General features: G+C 50.6%; 1 protein-coding gene across 1 annotated transcript in view; it reads left to right on the top strand.

Annotated features, from left to right (window-relative positions):
* LOC147736399 (neutral amino acid transporter 9-like) overlaps positions 1-18,350 on the top strand; it is a 418,993-nt gene that overhangs the window by 326,234 nt on the left and 74,409 nt on the right. Inside the window, exon 7 of the mRNA XM_086953750.1 lies at positions 250-353. Within this exon, the coding sequence (XP_086809876.1) occupies positions 250-353 (104 nt within the window). The remainder of the gene's footprint in view (positions 1-249; positions 354-18,350) is intronic.

Raw genomic sequence — 18,350 nt, 5'->3', positions numbered from 1 at the left:
AGACCCAGTATGAAGTTCCCAAAATGGCCTGCACAGGTCAACTGGCTAAAACTTGCAGTAACACACACCTACATAAAGGGAGAGAAGAACAGGCCGGTCAAGCAGTGGATCTTTGTGGGAAGAGTAAGGGAGCAGCTCTTACGTACCATGACCAATATCCCACCATTAGTGAGCATAACATAGAGGTCATGAGGACACATGGGCCACTGCTATTGTACTAACACGTTCTGTTGTCTTCTCTCTCTGCAGAGTTTAACAAATCCTTTCCGGTCATGTGCGGCACCTTGATGCTGGCCTACTTCCTGCACAACTTCATCATCAATTTAATGAGGAATAATGATGCCACAAAAAACGTAAGTGCAAGAGACACCGGGCCCGATTCACAGAATGAACTTGAGACTCAATCCTAAACTTACTACTATTTTGGTATTCACAGAATGAATTTAGTACTTTTGGTATTCACAGAAGTTAGGATTTTGTCTTAGGTTTGTCTTAAGACAGACTTAAGACAAAATCCTAACTTCTGTGAATACCAAAAGTAGTAAGTTCATTCTGTGAATGCCAAAAGTAGTAAGTGCATTCTGTGAATACCAAAATAGTAGTAAGTTTAGGATTGAGTCTTAAGTTCATTCTGTGAATCGGGCCCACCATGTCTATTAGTACAGCATGTAGAAAAGAGCATGGGATACCTCATCAAAACACATGTACAAACAGGGGAATGACCTACCACAAGATTGTACATCATACATCAGGGCACAGCTAACCACATAATAAAAAGGGCAGGAACTACTAAATAATTACATATTCACACCACTATGGCACTGACTACCTCATAATTACACATGTCTACCACAGGTTAAAAAGAAAGGCAACCCCCATAAAAATACATGTTCATAAGAATGAGACAGTTGTATCCAACATCAAAGGGGTGTAACAAGGACACACACAAGGGATGTAATGATATGTATAAGTAATGCTACTGATGTATTGGGATTATACCTATGTGCTAGAGACTTCTAGCTGCAGATTTCTTACCTTTGTATTTCCCAGGCGTCAGACTTGATCCAGAAACATTTGCGTAAGCAGTACCCCTGCACGCCGTTAGGCGGCTCCGTTTGGTTCCACGTGGCATCATGAGCATCATTGGCGTGGATGTGACATCTTGGCCACCTATAAAGGCATCACCCAGCCATATGGATGGCAGTTCTTTTCTTTCCGTGCCAGTTAGCGCTGATTCAGAGAAGAGATACCCATCTGTCTCTTTTTGAGAGACTTTTTTCGATGTTTTTTTGTTGTGTGTATAGGGAATGATCTCTAGAAAAGTAGGGTTCAAGCCATGTGGCGCGGCTCCCGCCGCCCTCTCCTACATATGCTGACCGCTGCGCGGTTGTGCCGCTGGCGCACCGAAAACAAGCCAGTTCGCACTCAGAGCCAGACCCCCTGGACCCCGTGAGCTCCACGGTGCCCCACGCTGCTACGACGCCAACACCCTCCATGCACTAAGCACCGGTCGATCCTCCACCTGCTTCCAGGCCACCCTGAAGCTCACCTACGGACCCTTCACCTGCCGTAACTGCAGCTATACCTGGCAGCACCCCCTTGCACGTCCCGCACACCCCACCAAGGCAGACCACAACCACCTCAGATGCATATTGCTCACCACCTGTTCCGTCCACAGGCACGCCGTCGAACTCTGGGACCCACTCGACTCGACCCCCCCGGACTTCGCTTTCCTGATGGAGACATGAATTAACTCCTCATCGATACCCGACATTTCCATAGCCATCCCAGATGGCTACAAGATCACCCGCGGGGACCGCACCAACAGACCGGGAGGAGGAATCTCCATCGTCCACAGAAATACCTCAGAATCTCGACCAACACTGAAAACACCCGTTAGCACCCCTGAACACCTGCACTTCCCAATCCACATCGATCCCAACACCACCCTCAGAGGAACACCCATGTACAGACCCCCCGGACCCCGGCCACCATTCATCGACTCCATCACAGATGTCGTCAGGGCACATGACCTGGCCTCCACAGACTACATCCACCTCGGAGACCTGAACTTCCACCATGAGAACAACAACTCCACCACACTACTGGACAACCTTGCCAACCTCAGCCTCAACAGCTCGTCACAACACCCACCCACTCTGCCGGACACATACTCGACCCCATTTTCTCCACCAGCAGCCACATCTCCGTCAGCCACACCACCTAACTCCACTGGACCGACCACTGCTGAATCCACTTCTCCTTCTAGAAGACCCCTGCACACAACCACCAGCAGAGAATCCCCCACCGCAGCTGGAACAAGGTCACTGAAAAACAGCTAATCACCACCCTTGCCCAAGACCCACCAACTAACCACACTGACACAGCCGCCCGCAACCTCAGCAATGGATTGATGACTGCGCCAACACTCTCCCCCTGATTAAGAAACCCACAAACAGATGCACCAACAGAAGAGCCAACTGGTTCACTGCCGACCTCCAGACATCCAAGCAGACCTGCCGGAGACTAGAGAAGAAATGGTTCCACAAGAAAACTCCAGACAACCATGCAGCCCTCAAGAACGCCAGCCGCAGACACCACCAACTCATTTGAACGGCCAAAAGGACCTCCTTCAAGGAACGCATCGACAACAATGCACACAACAGCAAAGAGCTCTTCAACATCATGAAGGAACTCGCCAACCCCAGCTCCAGCTCCAACGACATCCCACCATCACAAGACCTCTGCAACTCTCTATCTACCTTCTTCCACCACAAGATCGCAGACATCCACAACAGCTTTAACACCCAGAACCCTCTGACAGCCAGCGACACCCCAGACACACTGCCCCGTCATACCGACCACCTGATCTCATGGAACCACGTCAACGACGAAGACACCATCAAGACCATGAACACCCTTTTTCCGGGAGCCAGAGCAACCCCTGGTCAAATAAAAGAGGTTTACGAGCTCTGCGCCAAGTATTTGAGTAGGCCGACCCAACGGTGTGCCGTCGAGCCATGTGGGGTCAGAGTATGTCCCATCAGGTTCTGCACCAATGGCTCCCACCTTGGCTCAGATTGGGTCCCATGGATCCCATCCAGGATACGTACCGAAACTGCTCATGCCAATGTGATCTTCTCCAGCGCTGATCACAGACCATGAACACCATCCAATCCGGCACACCATCAGACCCCTGCCCCCACCACATCTTCAACAAAGCGAGCTCCATCATCGCACCTCAACTCTGTAAGATCTTCAACAGCTCATTCAAGACCGCCACCTTCCCGGAAAGCTGGAAACACGCAGAGATCAACGCCCTGTTCAAAAAACCCAAGGCCGACCCAAAGGACCTCAAGAACTTCCGACCCATCCCCCTGCTCCCGTTCCCTGCGAAGGTCATCAAGGAGATCGTCAACAGACAACTGACCCAATTCCTTGAAGAGAACAACTTTGGACTCATCCCAATCCAGATTCCACAGCAACCACAGCACCAAAACCGTCCTCATCGTCGTCACTGATGACATCAGGGCCCTGTTGGACAACGGTGAAACACAGCCCTCCTCCTCCTGGACCTCTCAGCCGCCTTCGACAACGTCTGCCACCGCACCCTGCACACACACCTCTGCACATGTGGGGATACACTACAAAGCCCTGGACTGGATCACCTCCTTCCTCACCGACAGAACCCAGATAGTCCGCCTTCCTCCATTCTGATCCGACGCCACCATGATCACCTGCGACCTACCCCAAGGATCATCCCTCAGCCCAACCCTCGTCAACGTCTACATGACACCGCTCGCCAACATCATCCGATCGCATGACCTCAAGATAGTCTCCTAGACCAACGACACCCAGCTGATCCTCTCCCTCACCAAAGTCCCCGCCACCGCCAAAACCAACATCCACGCAGGGATGAAGGCCATCACCGAATGGATGAAGAGCATTTACCTGAAACTGAACTCAGCCAAGACAGAGGTCCTCATCCTTGGCCCCACCCCTTCCGCCTGGGACGACTCCCGGTGGCCAGCCTCACTGGGAACTGCGCCGACACCCACCGACCAAACACGCAACCTGGGGTTCATCCTGGACTCTTCTCTGTCAATGACCCAACAAGTCAACGCCGTCTCCTCCTCCTGCTTCAACACCCTCTGTATGCTTCGCAAGACCTACAGATGGATCCCCACAGAAATCCGAAGGACGGTTACCCAGGCCCTCGTCACCTGCAGGCTGGACTACGGCAACACCCTCTATGTGGGAACCATGGCCAAACTCCAGAAGAGACTCCAGCACACCAAAACACCTCCTCATACTCGACATCCCCCGCCACAGCCTCATCACGGCCCACCTGAAGGACCTGCACAGGCTTCCCGTCATCAAGAGGATCTCCTTCAAGCTCCTCACCCACGCTCACAAAGCACTCCATAACGCTGAACCAGCATACCTCAACAAGCGAATCACCTTCTTCACCCTCAATCGCCAGCTCTGCTCCGCTGACCACACCCTCGCCACCATCCCACGCATCCACCGAACAACCACCAGCGACAGATCCTTCTCCCACCTCGCCGCCAAGACATGGAACACCCTCCCTATCCACGTACGACAGACCCAGGACCTGCTGACCTTCAGAAGACGCCTCAAGACCCGGCTCTTTGATTAGTAGCTGCTCCCCACCCCGCCCCCCCAGTGCCTTGAGACCCTCACAGGTGAGTAGGGCACTCTACAAATGATTGATTGATTGATTGATTGAATAATTGATTGTCATTGCGCCATGTCAGTTACCTACCCGCACCTTGTGTGCATATAGTGTCTCGAGCACGACTGCCAGGCCATGGCATGGAAGGCTTTAAGGGAGCAGTCTTTAAAGCTGCTTGCGGTATGGCAGTCAACGCCATCTAGCGCGACTCCTAGGCGGTCTTGGTCCCGATCAAGGAAGAGAAGGTCGCGGGACCGCTCCAGAACCCCAAAGTCTTTTTCATTACACTCGAGGTCCTCAGGACACTTGGGGAAGAGGCACAAAAAAAAGAAGAAATCTTGACCGACTTCACCACGTCCGTTGAGGATTGACAAGACGAGTGGGGAACATCGATGTTCCAGGCACGATGCTGCGGAGCCGATGCCAAGTCCAACTCTGCGCCTTCCCCTTTTTCCGGGAGCCAGAGCAACCCCATGTCAAATAAAAGAGGTTTACGAGCTCTGCGCCAAGTATTTGAGTAGGCCGACCCAACGGTGTGCCGTCGGGCCATGTGGGGTCAGAGTATGTCCCATCAGGTTCTGCACCAATGGCTCCCACCTTGGCTCAGATGGGGTCCCATGGATCCCATCCAGGATACGTACCGAAACTGGTCATGCCAATGTGACCTTCTCCAGCGCTGATCACAACTTCAATACTCCCGGTACCGCCGGCATCCATCGGCGGCGCCAACCCCTCTCTTATTTCTGATGGTTTGGAGTCAGAAAGGCGATGATCAACACCGATTCTAGTAAGTGCCAACAGAGTCCAGTTGCTCCAGATTGTTGCCTGAGCACTTTGTGGCGCATACAGGAAGAGTGGGAGGGGTCACTGAACCCTTTAGAACACCAGTTGTACACCCCAAATGAGAATTTAGACTAGTATGAAAATCTAGCAGTGGCCACTGGATGGACACCTCTCCAGATACTGGTATGCTCTCTCCACCTACTATGGCTACAGACGAGGGAGCATCTTTTGCAATGTTTTAAAGAGGGCAGCGGAGGACCTTGACCTCGAACCTCCCTCTGTGGTGGTCAAGACTAACCTCTTGACTGAGGTGCTTCAGCCTGGGGCTTCCTCCTCTGAACTCCTATTGCCCTTTAACAAAGCACTGACTGACATCCTTCTAGGAACTTGGTCCAAGCCTAGCACAGGGGTTCCTGTGAACAGGACAATTGCCCGTCGCCATCACCCTGCCCCTGGTAATTTCCTCAGCCAACACCCTACTCCTGAGAGCTTGGTAGTCCAAGCATCAACTTCCCATGGCGCATTCCCTGCTGCTCCCCCAGGCAGGGAATCCAAGAGACTGGCCGCACTCAGAAAGAAGATGTTTTCTTCTGCCCGCCTGGCTTTGCGGTCGGTGAACACTGCATGCCTTTTGGACCATTACTCCCATGCCCTATGGAAAACAGTTGCGCAAAGGCTGCCACAGGTCCCATCCTCTCCCAAGCAATGAAAGATGCTTACAAAATGGTTACAAAGAAATTAACTTCAACTTGGGCACCTGCTGTAACCCTGTAAGTGCTTCCTGAGCGGCGCCTCCAGAGTTGTTGCCTACTTGCAACTATTCTCTGACCCTGCTCTGAACCTCGAAGCATGGTCAGAGAATAGTTACAAGTATGGCACAATGCTTCAGGCTGTCACAAAAATTAAACCACAACAGAAAGCACTTACAGATAAGGAAGCAGGTGCCGGACTTGAAGCTCAAATTCAGTAACACATTAATCAGACCCCGGTTGAGGCTGGGCAGGTGTGCTTTCTCCCCATAATCTACTGTGAACCAGAGGGTGCTGTGATGAACCAGAGGGTGGCAGTGGTGAACCAAAGGGTGGCAGAGGTGAATCCAGAGGGTGCTGTGATGAACCAGAAGGTGCAGTGGGGAACCAGAGGGTGTCAGTGGTGAACCAGAGGGTGCTGTGATGAACCAAGGGTGGCAGTGATGAACCAGAGGGTGACGTGATGAACCAGAGGGTGGTAGTGGTGAACAGGAGGGTGGCAGTGATGAACCAGAGGGTGGCAGTGGTGAACCAGAGGGTGACAGTGATGAACCAGCGGATGGCAGTGGTGAACCAGAGGGTGGCAGTGATGAACCAGAGGGTGACAGTGATGAACCAGAGGGTGGCAGTGATGAACCAGAGGGTGGCAGTGGTGAACCAGAGGGTGCTGTGATGAACCAGAGGGTGGCAGTGATGAACCAGAGGGTGGCAGTGGTGAACTAAAGGGTGCTGTGATGAACCAGAGGGTGGCAATGATGAACCAGAGGGTTACAGTGATGAACCAGAGGGTGACAGTAGTGAACCAGAGGGTGGCAGGGGTGAACCAGAGGGTGGCAGTGATGAACCAGAGGGTGGCAGTGGTGTACCAGAGGATGGCAGTGATGAACCAGAGGGTGGCAGTGATGAACCAGAGGGTGGCGCTGCTAAACTGCCCGGGAGCCCTGTGGGTGTGAGCCCCCGCGCTGCTGAGCTGCCCAGGGGTTGTGAGCCCACGCGCTACTGTACTGCCCCTGGGCACAGTGGGTGTGAGTCCCCGTGCTGCTGAACTGCTCCGGAGCCCTCTCAGTGTGAAAATCGTTCGTGCTCAATTGCCTGGGAGCCCTCTGGGTGTGAGCACACATTGTGCTAAGTGCCGCACAGCACCTTTATGCTCTTGCACCATGAAGTCTGGTGCCTTGATGCTCCTGATCCGTGTAGGTGGTACCACCGCCTGGTGCAGTCAAAATGTAAAGTCATAATTTGCTACACAGCACCAATAAACACGTGTCCCCCCTGGCACCGGTATGCTCATGTACCAGGCGTGGAGCACCCGCATGCCACTGCACCCTACTGCCCAGCGCCAGCATATGCCTGTATGGGGCAGTTTAGTATGAGATTGGACATTGTCCAGCAGCAGCAGCTGCATGCGCCTGAACCCACTGAGCAGGATCAGAATGGCTTTGTACCAACACGCGCAGCAGAGCTATCTTGGACATCTGAAGGATTCTGGGATCCTGTGCCAAACGTATTTTTGCATCCATGAGTTTCCCAAGCGCCATCCCCGTGTAGCTCCTGTGACCAGGAGGCTGCTTTCTCCTCATCTGCTGCTCTGCTCGGTCTCTGACCCTTTATAAACAAGATGCATGTGAACTTGCATAAAAGCTCCACCCGTTTGGCCGCGTCCACCACACACTAGCGGTATGAAACGTCTTCCCACCCGTCCCCACTATAATGGCCAACTCACTCAAGGGACCTCGGCGCCTTTTGGCGCGCTGGCAAAGTTAAAGGCACACGTGGTCACATATTTGTGCAAATGGCACAAAAATCCGCAAGTTCGCGGGAAAATTCACAAACTTGCGGATTTTTTTGCCATTTCACACGAATTCGCGGACCGCGAATTTGCAGATTTCGCCCATACTTAGTCTGGATATGACTGACTCGCAAGGCAGAGTGGTTTTGTCGATGGTGGTCTTTTGGTAGAGTGAGGGTGGTAGAGTGGTAGAGTGAGAGCGTTAGAGTGAGGGCGGTAGAGTGGTAGAGTGAGGAGAGTAGAGTGAGGGCAGTAGAGTGGTAGAGTGAGTGTGGTAGAGTGGTAGAGTGAGGGCAGTAGAGTGAGGGCGGTAGAGCGGTAGAGTGAGGACGGTAGACTTAGGGTGGTAAAGTTATAGAGTGAGGGCAGTAGAGTGAGGGCGGTAGAGTGATAGAGTGAGGGTGGTAGAGTGAGGGCAGTAGAGCGGTAGAGTGAGGGCGGTTGAGTGGTAGAGAGAGGGCGGTTGAGTGGTAGAGAGAGGGCGGTAGAGTGAGGGCGGTTGAGTGGTAGAGTGAGGGTGTTAGAGTGAGGGCAGTATAGTGGTAGAGTTAGGGCGGTAGAGTGGTAGAGTGAGGGCAGTAGAGTGAGTGCGGTAGAGTGGTAGAGTGAGGGCGGTAAAGTGAGGGTGGTAGAGTGGTAGAGTGAGGGCGGTAGAGTGGAAGAGTGAGGGCGGTAGAGTGAGGGCAGTAGAGTGGTAGAGTGAGGGTGGTAGAGTGAGGGCGGTAGTGTGGTAGAGTGAGGGCGGTAGAGTGGTAAAGTGAGGGCGGTAGAGTGAGGGCGGTAGAGTGTTAGAGTGAGGGCAGTAGAGTGGTAGAGTGAGGGTGGTAGAGTGAGAGTGGTAGAGTGTTAGATTGAGGGTGGTAGAATGAGGGCGGTAGAGCGGTAGAGTGTGGGTGGTAGAGGTATAGAGTGAGGGTGGTAGAGTCAGGGCTGTAGAGTGGTAGAGTGAGGGTGGTAGAGTGGTAGAGTGAGGGCGGTACAGTGTAGAGTGAGGACGGTAGAGTGAGGGCAGTAGAGTGGTAGAATGAGGGAGTAGAGTGAGGGCGATAGAGTGGTAGAGTGAGGACGGTAGAGTGAGGGCAGTAGAGTGGTAGAGTGTGGGCGGTAGAGTGAGGGCGGTAGAGTGGTAGAGTGGGGGCAGTGAAGTGAGGGCAGTAGAACGGTAGACTGAGGGCGGTAGAGTTGTAGAGTGGTAGAGTGAGGGCGGTAGAGTGAGGGCGGTAGAGTGAGGGTGGTAGAGTGAGGGCGGTAGAGTGGTATAGTGAGGGTGGTAGAGTGGTAGAGTGAGGGCAGTAGAGTGAGGGCAGTAGAGGGGTAGAGTGAGGGCGGTAGAGTGAGGGCAGTAGAGTGGTAGAGTAAGCACGGTAGAGTGGTAGAGTGAGGGTGGTAGAGTGAGGGCAGTAGGGTGGTAGAGTGGGGGTGGTGGAGTGAGGGCGTGGGGGCGGTAGAGTGGTAGAGTGAGGGCAGTAGAGTGAGGGTGGTAGAGTGGTAGAGTGAGGGTGGTAGAGTGAGGGCGGTAGAGTGAGGGTGGTAGAGTGGTAGAGTAAGGGTTGTAGAGTGGTAGAGTGAGGGCGGTAGAATGGTAGAGTGAGGGTGGTAGAGTGGTAGAGTGAGAGCGTTAAAGTAAGGGCATGAGGGCGGTAGAGTGGTAGAGTGAGGGCGGTAGAGTGGTAGAGTAAGGGCGGTAGAGTGGTAGAGTGAGGGCAGTAGAGTGAGGGCGGTAGAGCAGTAGAGTGAGGACGGTAGACTAAGGCGGTAGAGTTATGGAGTGAGGTCGGTAGAGTGCAGACGGTAGAGTGAGGGTGGTAGAGTGAGGGTGGTAGAGTGGTAGAGTGAGGGCAGTAGAGTGAGGGCGGTAGAGTGGTAGAGTGAGGGCAGTAGAGTGGTAGAGTAAGGGCGGTAGAGCGGTAGAGTGAGAGAGGTAGAGTGAGGGCAGTAGAGTGGTAGAGTGAGGGAGGTAGAGTATAGAGTGAGGGCGGTAGAGTGGTAAAGTGAGGGCGGTACAGTGGTAGAGTGAGGGAGGTAGAGTGAGGGCAGTAGAGTGGTAGAGTGAAGGAGGTAGAGTATAGAGTGAGGGCGGTAGAGTGGTAAAGTGAGGGTGGTAGAGTGAGGGTGGTAGAGTGAGGGCGGTAGAGTGGTAGAGTGAGGGCAGTAGAGTCGTAGAGTGAGGGAGGTAGAGTATAGAGTGAGGGCAGTAGAGTGAGGGCGGTAGAGTGGTAGAGTGAGGGTGGTAGAATGAGGGCTGTAGAGTGGTAGAGTGAGGACGGTGGACTGAGGGCGGTAGAGTTATAGAGTGAAGGCGGTGGAGTGAGGGTGGTAGGGTGATAGAGTGAGGGCGGTAGAGTGGTAGAGTTAGGGCGGTAGAGCAGTAGAGTGAGGGCGGTATAGTGAGGGCGGTAGAGCGGTAGAGTGAGGGCAGTAGAGTGAGGGCGGTAGAATGCTAGAGTGAGGGCAGTAGAGTGAGGGCGGTAGAGTGAGGGCTGTAGAGCAGTAGAGTGGTAGAGTGAGGGTGGTAGAGTGGTAGAATGAGGGCGGTAGAGTGGTAAAGTGAGGGCAGTAGAGTGAGGGTGGTAGAGTGGTAGCGTGAGGGCCGTAGAGTGGTAGAGTGAGGGTGGTAGAATGAGGGTGGTAGAGTGGTAGATTGAGGGCGGTAGATTGAGGGCAGTAGAGTGGTAGAGTGAGGGCGGTAGAGTGAGGGCGGTAGAGTGGTAGAGTGACACATGCGGGAGAAGGAAGACTCGTTAGGAGAGTGTGATGAGGGTGATGCTGGAGAGAACAAGGAAGAGGACACGAGTGTGCAGAAAAACGTACTATTTTGCACTGGGTCGTTTGAGTAAAGCTCCTGAATACCATCTGGTGCATGTGCGCTGTGTATTACTCGTAAGTAAGCAAAGATTCTCCATTGCCTGTTGCCCAGTACTGAACCAACCCCTGCAGCTGCTGCTTAATTCCCTGCAATCGTGCGCAGATGTGCTGGGGCACTCCAAAAACAAGCTTTGGCATGGCGCTGAGGGGGACGGGTAGCGGCTTCCTTTGAAGTCTGATTGGGGGGGCAGGGAGCGGCTTCCTTTGAAGTCTGATGCTGAGGCATGGTGCGGGATGTGGTTGCCGATGTGAACGCGCCTGCCTCACATGAACTGTATGCGATCCGCAGTTGGGTAGACTTTTCGAAAGCCATACTATAAATCTCGCCTATCATCCCTACGGGATAGAATAGGCGAGACCTAAAAGGGTGAGAAAAGTATAGCTGTAGGTCAGAAAAAGAACTAGAAGAAGACATTTCAGAAAGCTAATACTTGCCCAGAGTTTGGGGAGAAAACGGTGTCCATCCCGGGGGGCAAATCTACTGCTGTGAGGTGTGTCTATTGGCCTTGTGGGGGGACCCTGGTGAGTATGAGGATCTGTAGATATCTTGGGCATGTAAGTTCCTTTAATTCAGTTGACAAGAACTCTAAAGTGGATCCCCATGTTTTGTCAAAAGCTGGGAAGCCTGCGGTTATCCATTTCATGCTGATCACCTCCCACAGCTTATGTTGCCATTCTAACCTGTTGGGACTCCGTCTGTTCCCCATTTAGAGTATCACCTGCTTGGCAGCAGGTGCCAGTGTAATTGCTCTTCCCCGGCATGATCCCAAAGGGTAAGGTAACGCATTGAGGAGCCCAAGGAGAATGTAGCTAGGGAATCTTGGTACGACACAGCAGGTGGGGTTTTTAGAGTTTCAGAAAAGGCTGGGCGCACTACCTAGTGTGAACGTTGTAGTGATAAAATTAGACTAGAATTGGGTAGTGATGCGTACAGACGGGCGGAAAAGACCCCTTAACCGCTCAAATGTAGGTTAGATATCCAACCTACAAGACCATAATAAGCTGCAATGCCCTCGCACACACAAGACAAAGTATAACCACACAGTAGGCAAGGTCTACAAAAACATTCTATGTACAGAGCCAAACAGCCGACACGTGTTTCGTCGCATTGGAACAAACCGCTGCGACTTATCAGGGCTTAAGACACGACCAAAAATTCTAAAAGGTCCTAGCTACGGAAGGAACCAACACACCTGGAACCTCCTTACAATACGGAAACGTTTCTTCCTTATACTTCTGCAACACCAGTACCCTAGAGATTCAAAAACCATACTGCCACTCATACGTAATCAGACCACAAAGACACATTGATCGTGACCTTTTAGAACTTTTGGTCGCGTCTTAAGCCCTGATGAGTCGCAGCGATTTGTTCCAATGCGACGAAACACGTGTCGGCTGTTTGTGGAATCAATAAAATCTACATCTATTTCCCAAGGATACTGTACTGAATTGCAATTGTCTGTTTGGCTCTGTACATAGAATGTTTTTGTAGACCTTGCCTACTTTGTCTTGTGTGTGCGAGGACATTGTAGCTTATTAGGGAATTTTGGTATGTCCGTGTCAGAGGTGGCATTTATTTCGGGTCGTATCGATTCCCAAAACGGTTGTATCTTCGGGCATTGCCATAGCACATGTATCGGATTGCCCACCTGGCCACAGTGGCACCAACAACGGGCGCAACCCCCGGGCTTCCAGCGTATCACCCTGTTGGGGGTGTAGTACCAGTGATGTGCTATTTTGAGAAACATCTCTTTTTCTGCCATGCTGCTAGAGGAGGCTCTGGCTCTATATATTATGTCATGCCTTTCTTTGAGGGAGAATTCTCGTTCACACTTTGACTCCCATGTTCGCTGCACGGGGCTCTTAACTCGCTGCATGGGTGCAAGAAAAAACGAATATGTCGGAAAGTAGGCGTTTGCCCAATTGTCTGGTTATGAACCATTTTTCAAATTTTTGTTATGGGGCGGCCTGCATGTGGGCAGATATGTGGCTGCGTGACCCAGTGCCGTAAGGCCAGATACTGCCAGTAAGTTGTTTTAGGTAAGCCATAGTTGGCAGATAATTGTGTAAAGTCCATTATCCCCTCAGCGTCGAAGATCGCCTACCCGTTTACAGTTGGGGTCCTGTTATTTAAGGTAATCATGCCTTGTCTGTGTGTGGGGAAAATCCAGGTGACCTATGAAACGAGTCCTGGGGGACATTGTGGTAGATAGATTGTGGGACATCTGAACCTTGTATCATACTTGTTTATTTATTTATTTATTTGCAACGCACAGCATTCATCCCTAAGGATATCAAGGCGCTAATGGCGAGAAAGGCCAGGCTGCTGATGGGGTACGAAACAGATGGATGTTAGCCTTTGGGGAACAGATGAGTTTTCAGTTTTTTTCGGAATGATAGGTAGTTGGTTGTGAGGCGCCGATCCAGGGGGAGTTCGTTCAATTTCCTAGCCGCCAGATATGAGAAGGAGCACCCTCCTGTCCTCACTTTCTTGATGCGCTTAGTTCTGGTTAATGCTTGATGTAGTGACCAAAGGCTCCTTGTGGGAAGAACATAGAACTCAATTTTCCCCTGCAGTATTCTAGGGCCGTTTTGATGTAGTACTTTATGTGCATGACTGAGCAGTTTGAATACTGCTCTCTGTCGCATAGGTAGCCAATGCAGGTTTTTCATGCACATTGATGCTGAGCTTAATCTACTTTTGTTGCACGCCAGCCTGGCTGCAGCATTTTGCAGCACCTGTAGCCGTGTGAAGAGGAGCTCGTTCATGCCAAAAGAATAGGGCATTTACATAGTCAAGCCTGCTTATGAGCAGGGCCTGCATGACTGTTCTTTTGGAATTCAGCGGGATCTAAGGGTCGAGTCTAGTCAGCAGTTTCAGGGTTGCAAAGCCTTTTCCTGTCTGAGAGAGGTTGAATAAATCGTTAGTTTCAAGATAATTTGATAGTTGTCTATTTACCAACCTCTCCAGCACTTTTGAGATGTATGGTAATTGAGAAATTGGCCGATAATTTTCAGGGTTGAGCACATCTGTTCCTGCTTTTTTCAATAAAGGGATTACTACAGCCTGTTTCCAGCTGTCTGGAAAGGCGGCCGCCTGAAGTGAGTTATTGTGGAGCTGTGTGACATAGGGGCAAAGGATTGGGGCAATCTGAGTTAAAAAATGAAATGGGGGCAATGATCTAGGGGGGAATCAGATTTTACTTCACCCATTGCTTTTAAGACCTCGGTCTCAGTGAGGGGAGAAAAATTGCTAATCTCTGATGGGGCTTCTACGTTCATCGTAGCTTGCAAGACCAGAGAAATATAGACCCCGACAGGGTGGTGTCATTTTGGGAGCCAGGGTACTTCCACACATGAATGCCCGCTATTGAACAGTCGATAAAGCACTAGTGCTTTTCCGACAGGAGCTTATACTATTTGATCATGTAGTGCAGCTGAGCCGCTTGGTAATACTATTCTAAGTGTGGAACCCCTAGCCCTCATCTTCCTGTTTCAAGTACGTTTGGAGGTTTGCCATTCGAGCCCTCTTTCGGCTCTAGACAAAATCCACCAACTAGTGTTTCAGTTTAGCCAGTGTTTAAGGGGGGTTGCAGAGGTAGAGTCTGCATTACATACAGGATGCAGGGGAGTAATGTCATCTTGATAGCAGCCAGCCTGCCCCACCAGGATAATGTGAGCCTTCTCCAAATTTGAAGCTCTGACCGAATATTGGTCAATAGGGCACTATAATTCTCACGTACCATATGTTCAACCGTAGGGAATATTTGCAACCCCAGATAGGTAACACCCGATAGAGCCCACCCAGAGGGGAACTCCAAGTTTAAATCCACAATTCAGATTGAGGAATAGTTAGATGAAGAGCTTTCATTTTTGGGATATTAATCTTAAAGCAAGAGACTAGGCCAAACTCTTTGATCTCTTACAGGAGGCGAGGCAGAGAAGTGAGTGTCTGAGTGAGAAAGAGCACAACATCGTCGGCATAGAGAGAGGTTTTGTGTTCCCTTCCCTATCCCACATATGAATCCCAGTGATTGCACCGTGTTGGTGGATAAATTCCGCAAAGGGCTCCAAATAGAGAGTTAATAACAAGGGTGACGAGTGGCACCCCTTTCGGGTCCCTCTCAGAATCGTAAAGGGTCAGGAACAGACACTATTCACGCTGATTCTTGTCTCCGGTGTGTTGTAGGTGCTGCTTACTTGCCCAGAACAAACTGAGCCAGTGCCACTAACAAATACGGCCAGTGGACCAGGTTGCAGGCCTTCTCAGCATCTACTGATAAAAGTAAAGCAGGTTTCTAGGAACACTGAGTCTTGTCTAGAAAGTGACACAGTTGCCTGGTCCTGTCACTACAACTGCATGCCGGTATATAAGCGACTAGTCCGAATCCACCAGCCTCTGCATATAGGGTGCCAAATGAGCTGCCAATAAGCTGGTGAATATTTTCAATTTGACATTTAGTAAGGAGATGGGGTGATACAAGGAGATAGGGTAATCCAAGGCGCATTTTGTAAAATCCTTGCCTGGTTTGGGTATAACCATAACTATGGCTATGTGCATGGAGAGAGCAATGGACCCAGTTTTGCAGAATAAGTTGAAGAGTAACAGTGGGCAGAGAACTTTTCTCTGCTAGCAAAGCTTGTGGAGTTTCACTGACTCTGCTGTGTAATCGAATTAGCTCCTATACCCACATCCCTTTAGTAAAAAAAATAGCTTTCAATGCTGAAAAGCATATAGCCAATTCACAAATGTGAACTTTGAAACATTTCAGGCAATGAGAGAGATGATGATTCTGGGGTCCCCCTAACCTAGGGGGAGAACCAAGCAGATGCCTTGAACACAAAGTGAAGTATTTAGGGGTTCCCAAGGCCTACATGCTCCGGAGATAACCCACTCACACTCAAGAACTGTTGGCACGGAAACTATAAAAGGCAAAGAACAAGTTTATTAAGACCCCATGGGGTGGTGGTACACTCAAACAGCACCCTTCGGCAATGCAAGAGGTATCACACCGAACATCGGTGTGACCCCGTTTATATACAGTTTTGGGGTAATAAAAGATAGGCGGCACAAGTTAAGACATAGTTTCGAGACATATATGGTCATGTTTTGGAATACTGCCAGCTCATTGGAGGGGGCACAACTCCGCTGGTCAGTTTGGTGCACATTCCTGAAGGTTTACGGGTCAGTGGGAGCTGCGCATGTGCAGCTTGACCAGTACTAAAAATAGCCTGTTGCTGGGCAGACAAGAGTGGTCAGTAGAACGGACAACGGACTAAAGGGCACGTCGGCCACGAGGCCGCTCATGATCTAAGATGGCCGCTGCAACATTCAAAATGGCGTTATCGTATATAGCCAAGTTAAGGAGGACAACGTGTAGGTTCAGCTAATCGCTAATACGGACGGGCCAATTACGACAGACGACCCTTTTAGCGTTTAGCTGAATCTACCTCATAATGAACATAGTCTGGATGTTCGTCCTCGATGTCTATTAACATAATTTGTGTCACCTCTTTGTGTATCATCATTTTGTCGTGGGCAAGAGCTCGTCTCGATGGTAAGCAAGCTGATAGACACATTGAACACAAGGCTGGGCCACATTGAATACATAAGCATATAAAAAACATTGCTCCCACAAGTATACAGAGAATTGTCAACAGTTTCCAGCCCCAAGTTGCAATCATAGACCAGAACCATCCTGAAAGTGTCCATGTTCCATTGTCCGGGTGTATTTCAGCAGCTATTTTATGAAGTTTGGAAATAGCGTCATACACAGATGGAGAATTGTCTGGGACGTATACGCAACAGCTACTTCCGATAATTCTACATGCCCCCCCACGATCAGCCAACACAACGTCCAACACCATCCTATTTTGGAGGGTGACAATTCTGGAAATCTGTAGTTCCTCGGTAATATTCCCCAGGGCAATGGCAGTGTCATTCGCAACAGCCTCGACAACGCGTGTCAGTCGTCTAATTTTCCGACTGTTCAATGCAGCCCCCACAAAGGAGAATAATCCCAGATTGAAATCCACATACTGTTGTAATGCAGTGTCCGTTTGATCAATGTCCTCTAGGGCAACAGTTCGTTTAACCCTGTTCAAAACGAAATCGTGGTACAATGTGTAATCGTTGTGGTACATCGGAGGGGCAATGAATACAGGTGGTAGCACAAACGATACGTAGCACGTGCCCAACCACCCCACTGGAAGCTGATGGTACCCCTTCGTTCCACAGATAAAGTATGTGTTTCGTGATGCAACAAATGAAATGCCATTCGGACTATCAAACGTGAGAGTAATGTTACATTCACTTTTCCCCACTGCAATTGTGCCCTTGTTCCGGATACATAAATCGGCTTTTGTGGCAATGACATTTACGACATGAGCACTCGATACATTCACATTTCACTGATTGCTGTATATACGTGGGGCAGATACATTGTCGGGCCTATACTCTTCCCATTCAAAACGTGTACCCTCAGCCCGGGGAAACCCATCCTTGTCATGGGAACATACTTTATTCAAACGGAAAAGCACCCCCCCTTTAGTTGGCCATCTTAGAGTAAAGAGGAGGGTGTACCAAGCGTTGCATGACCCATTGTGCGAAAACGGGAGTGGGATAAGTGGGGTGCCCCCTCTCTTCTGGTGCCCAGGCAACAATCCACACACCCAGCAATTAGAGGTATTGGTCATATTATGCGTGTGGTGAAGAATCTGAATGAAGCTGTTATTTAAATACGTTTGGCGATGGCGCTCTTCATGGAAAGGCAATGTAAAATGAAAATGTTCAGACGGTGCCGGGGTAGTCGGCAGCAAATGTTCACGTACAGGCACCACAAGTTCGACTACCCAGGCTATAACAGCTATCACCACAATAGTCAAAACAAAGAGAAAGGCACCCAATATTTTCTTATCACGAGATGCCGTTGATGCCATAGTTCAAGAAAGTCTGTGCAAAGTCTCAAGTGGCACAAATTGTTCACAAGTTTTTCACAAATTGTCTCAGATACACGTACGTGTATACCTAAAAAAGAGAAAAATGCGGTGCTGAACTCCGAGGTAGCCGTTGTTTTCTTCTCCGGGCCAAGACGGGTGTCGCTACTCTGGCAGAACTGATCCCCCCCCCTTGGAATTCCCGGTTTCCGTTTCACAAACCTGGAGCGGTAACCACCCAGTCTTAAAAAGGAACAAAAAAATCTTCTTATCGCGGTCGTAGATTGTAGCGCTCTCTTCCAGCAGCAGATTGGTCCGGGAAGGCTCCCTCCACTTCGGCCGACGTCACAGCTGGGCTCTTTTCTTTCTCCAAAATCTCCTTGTAATCAGTCAGCACAGCAGGAGTCACCAGATCCGGAGAGACTCGGCGACAATGTGTCGAATGCACCCACCGCTTCCTGTTGGTCACTCGTACTGCGGTGCGGGTCGCCAGGAGGACCTGCTCGGGGCCCTTCCACCTGGGCTCCAAACT

Source organism: Lissotriton vulgaris, chromosome 1_2 (assembly GCF_964263255.1).
Source record: "Lissotriton vulgaris chromosome 1_2, aLisVul1.2, whole genome shotgun sequence".
Taxonomy (NCBI): domain Eukaryota; kingdom Metazoa; phylum Chordata; class Amphibia; order Caudata; family Salamandridae; genus Lissotriton; species Lissotriton vulgaris.
Note: the sequence above shows the minus strand (reverse complement) of the source record. Positions and strands in the feature narration are given on the sequence as shown.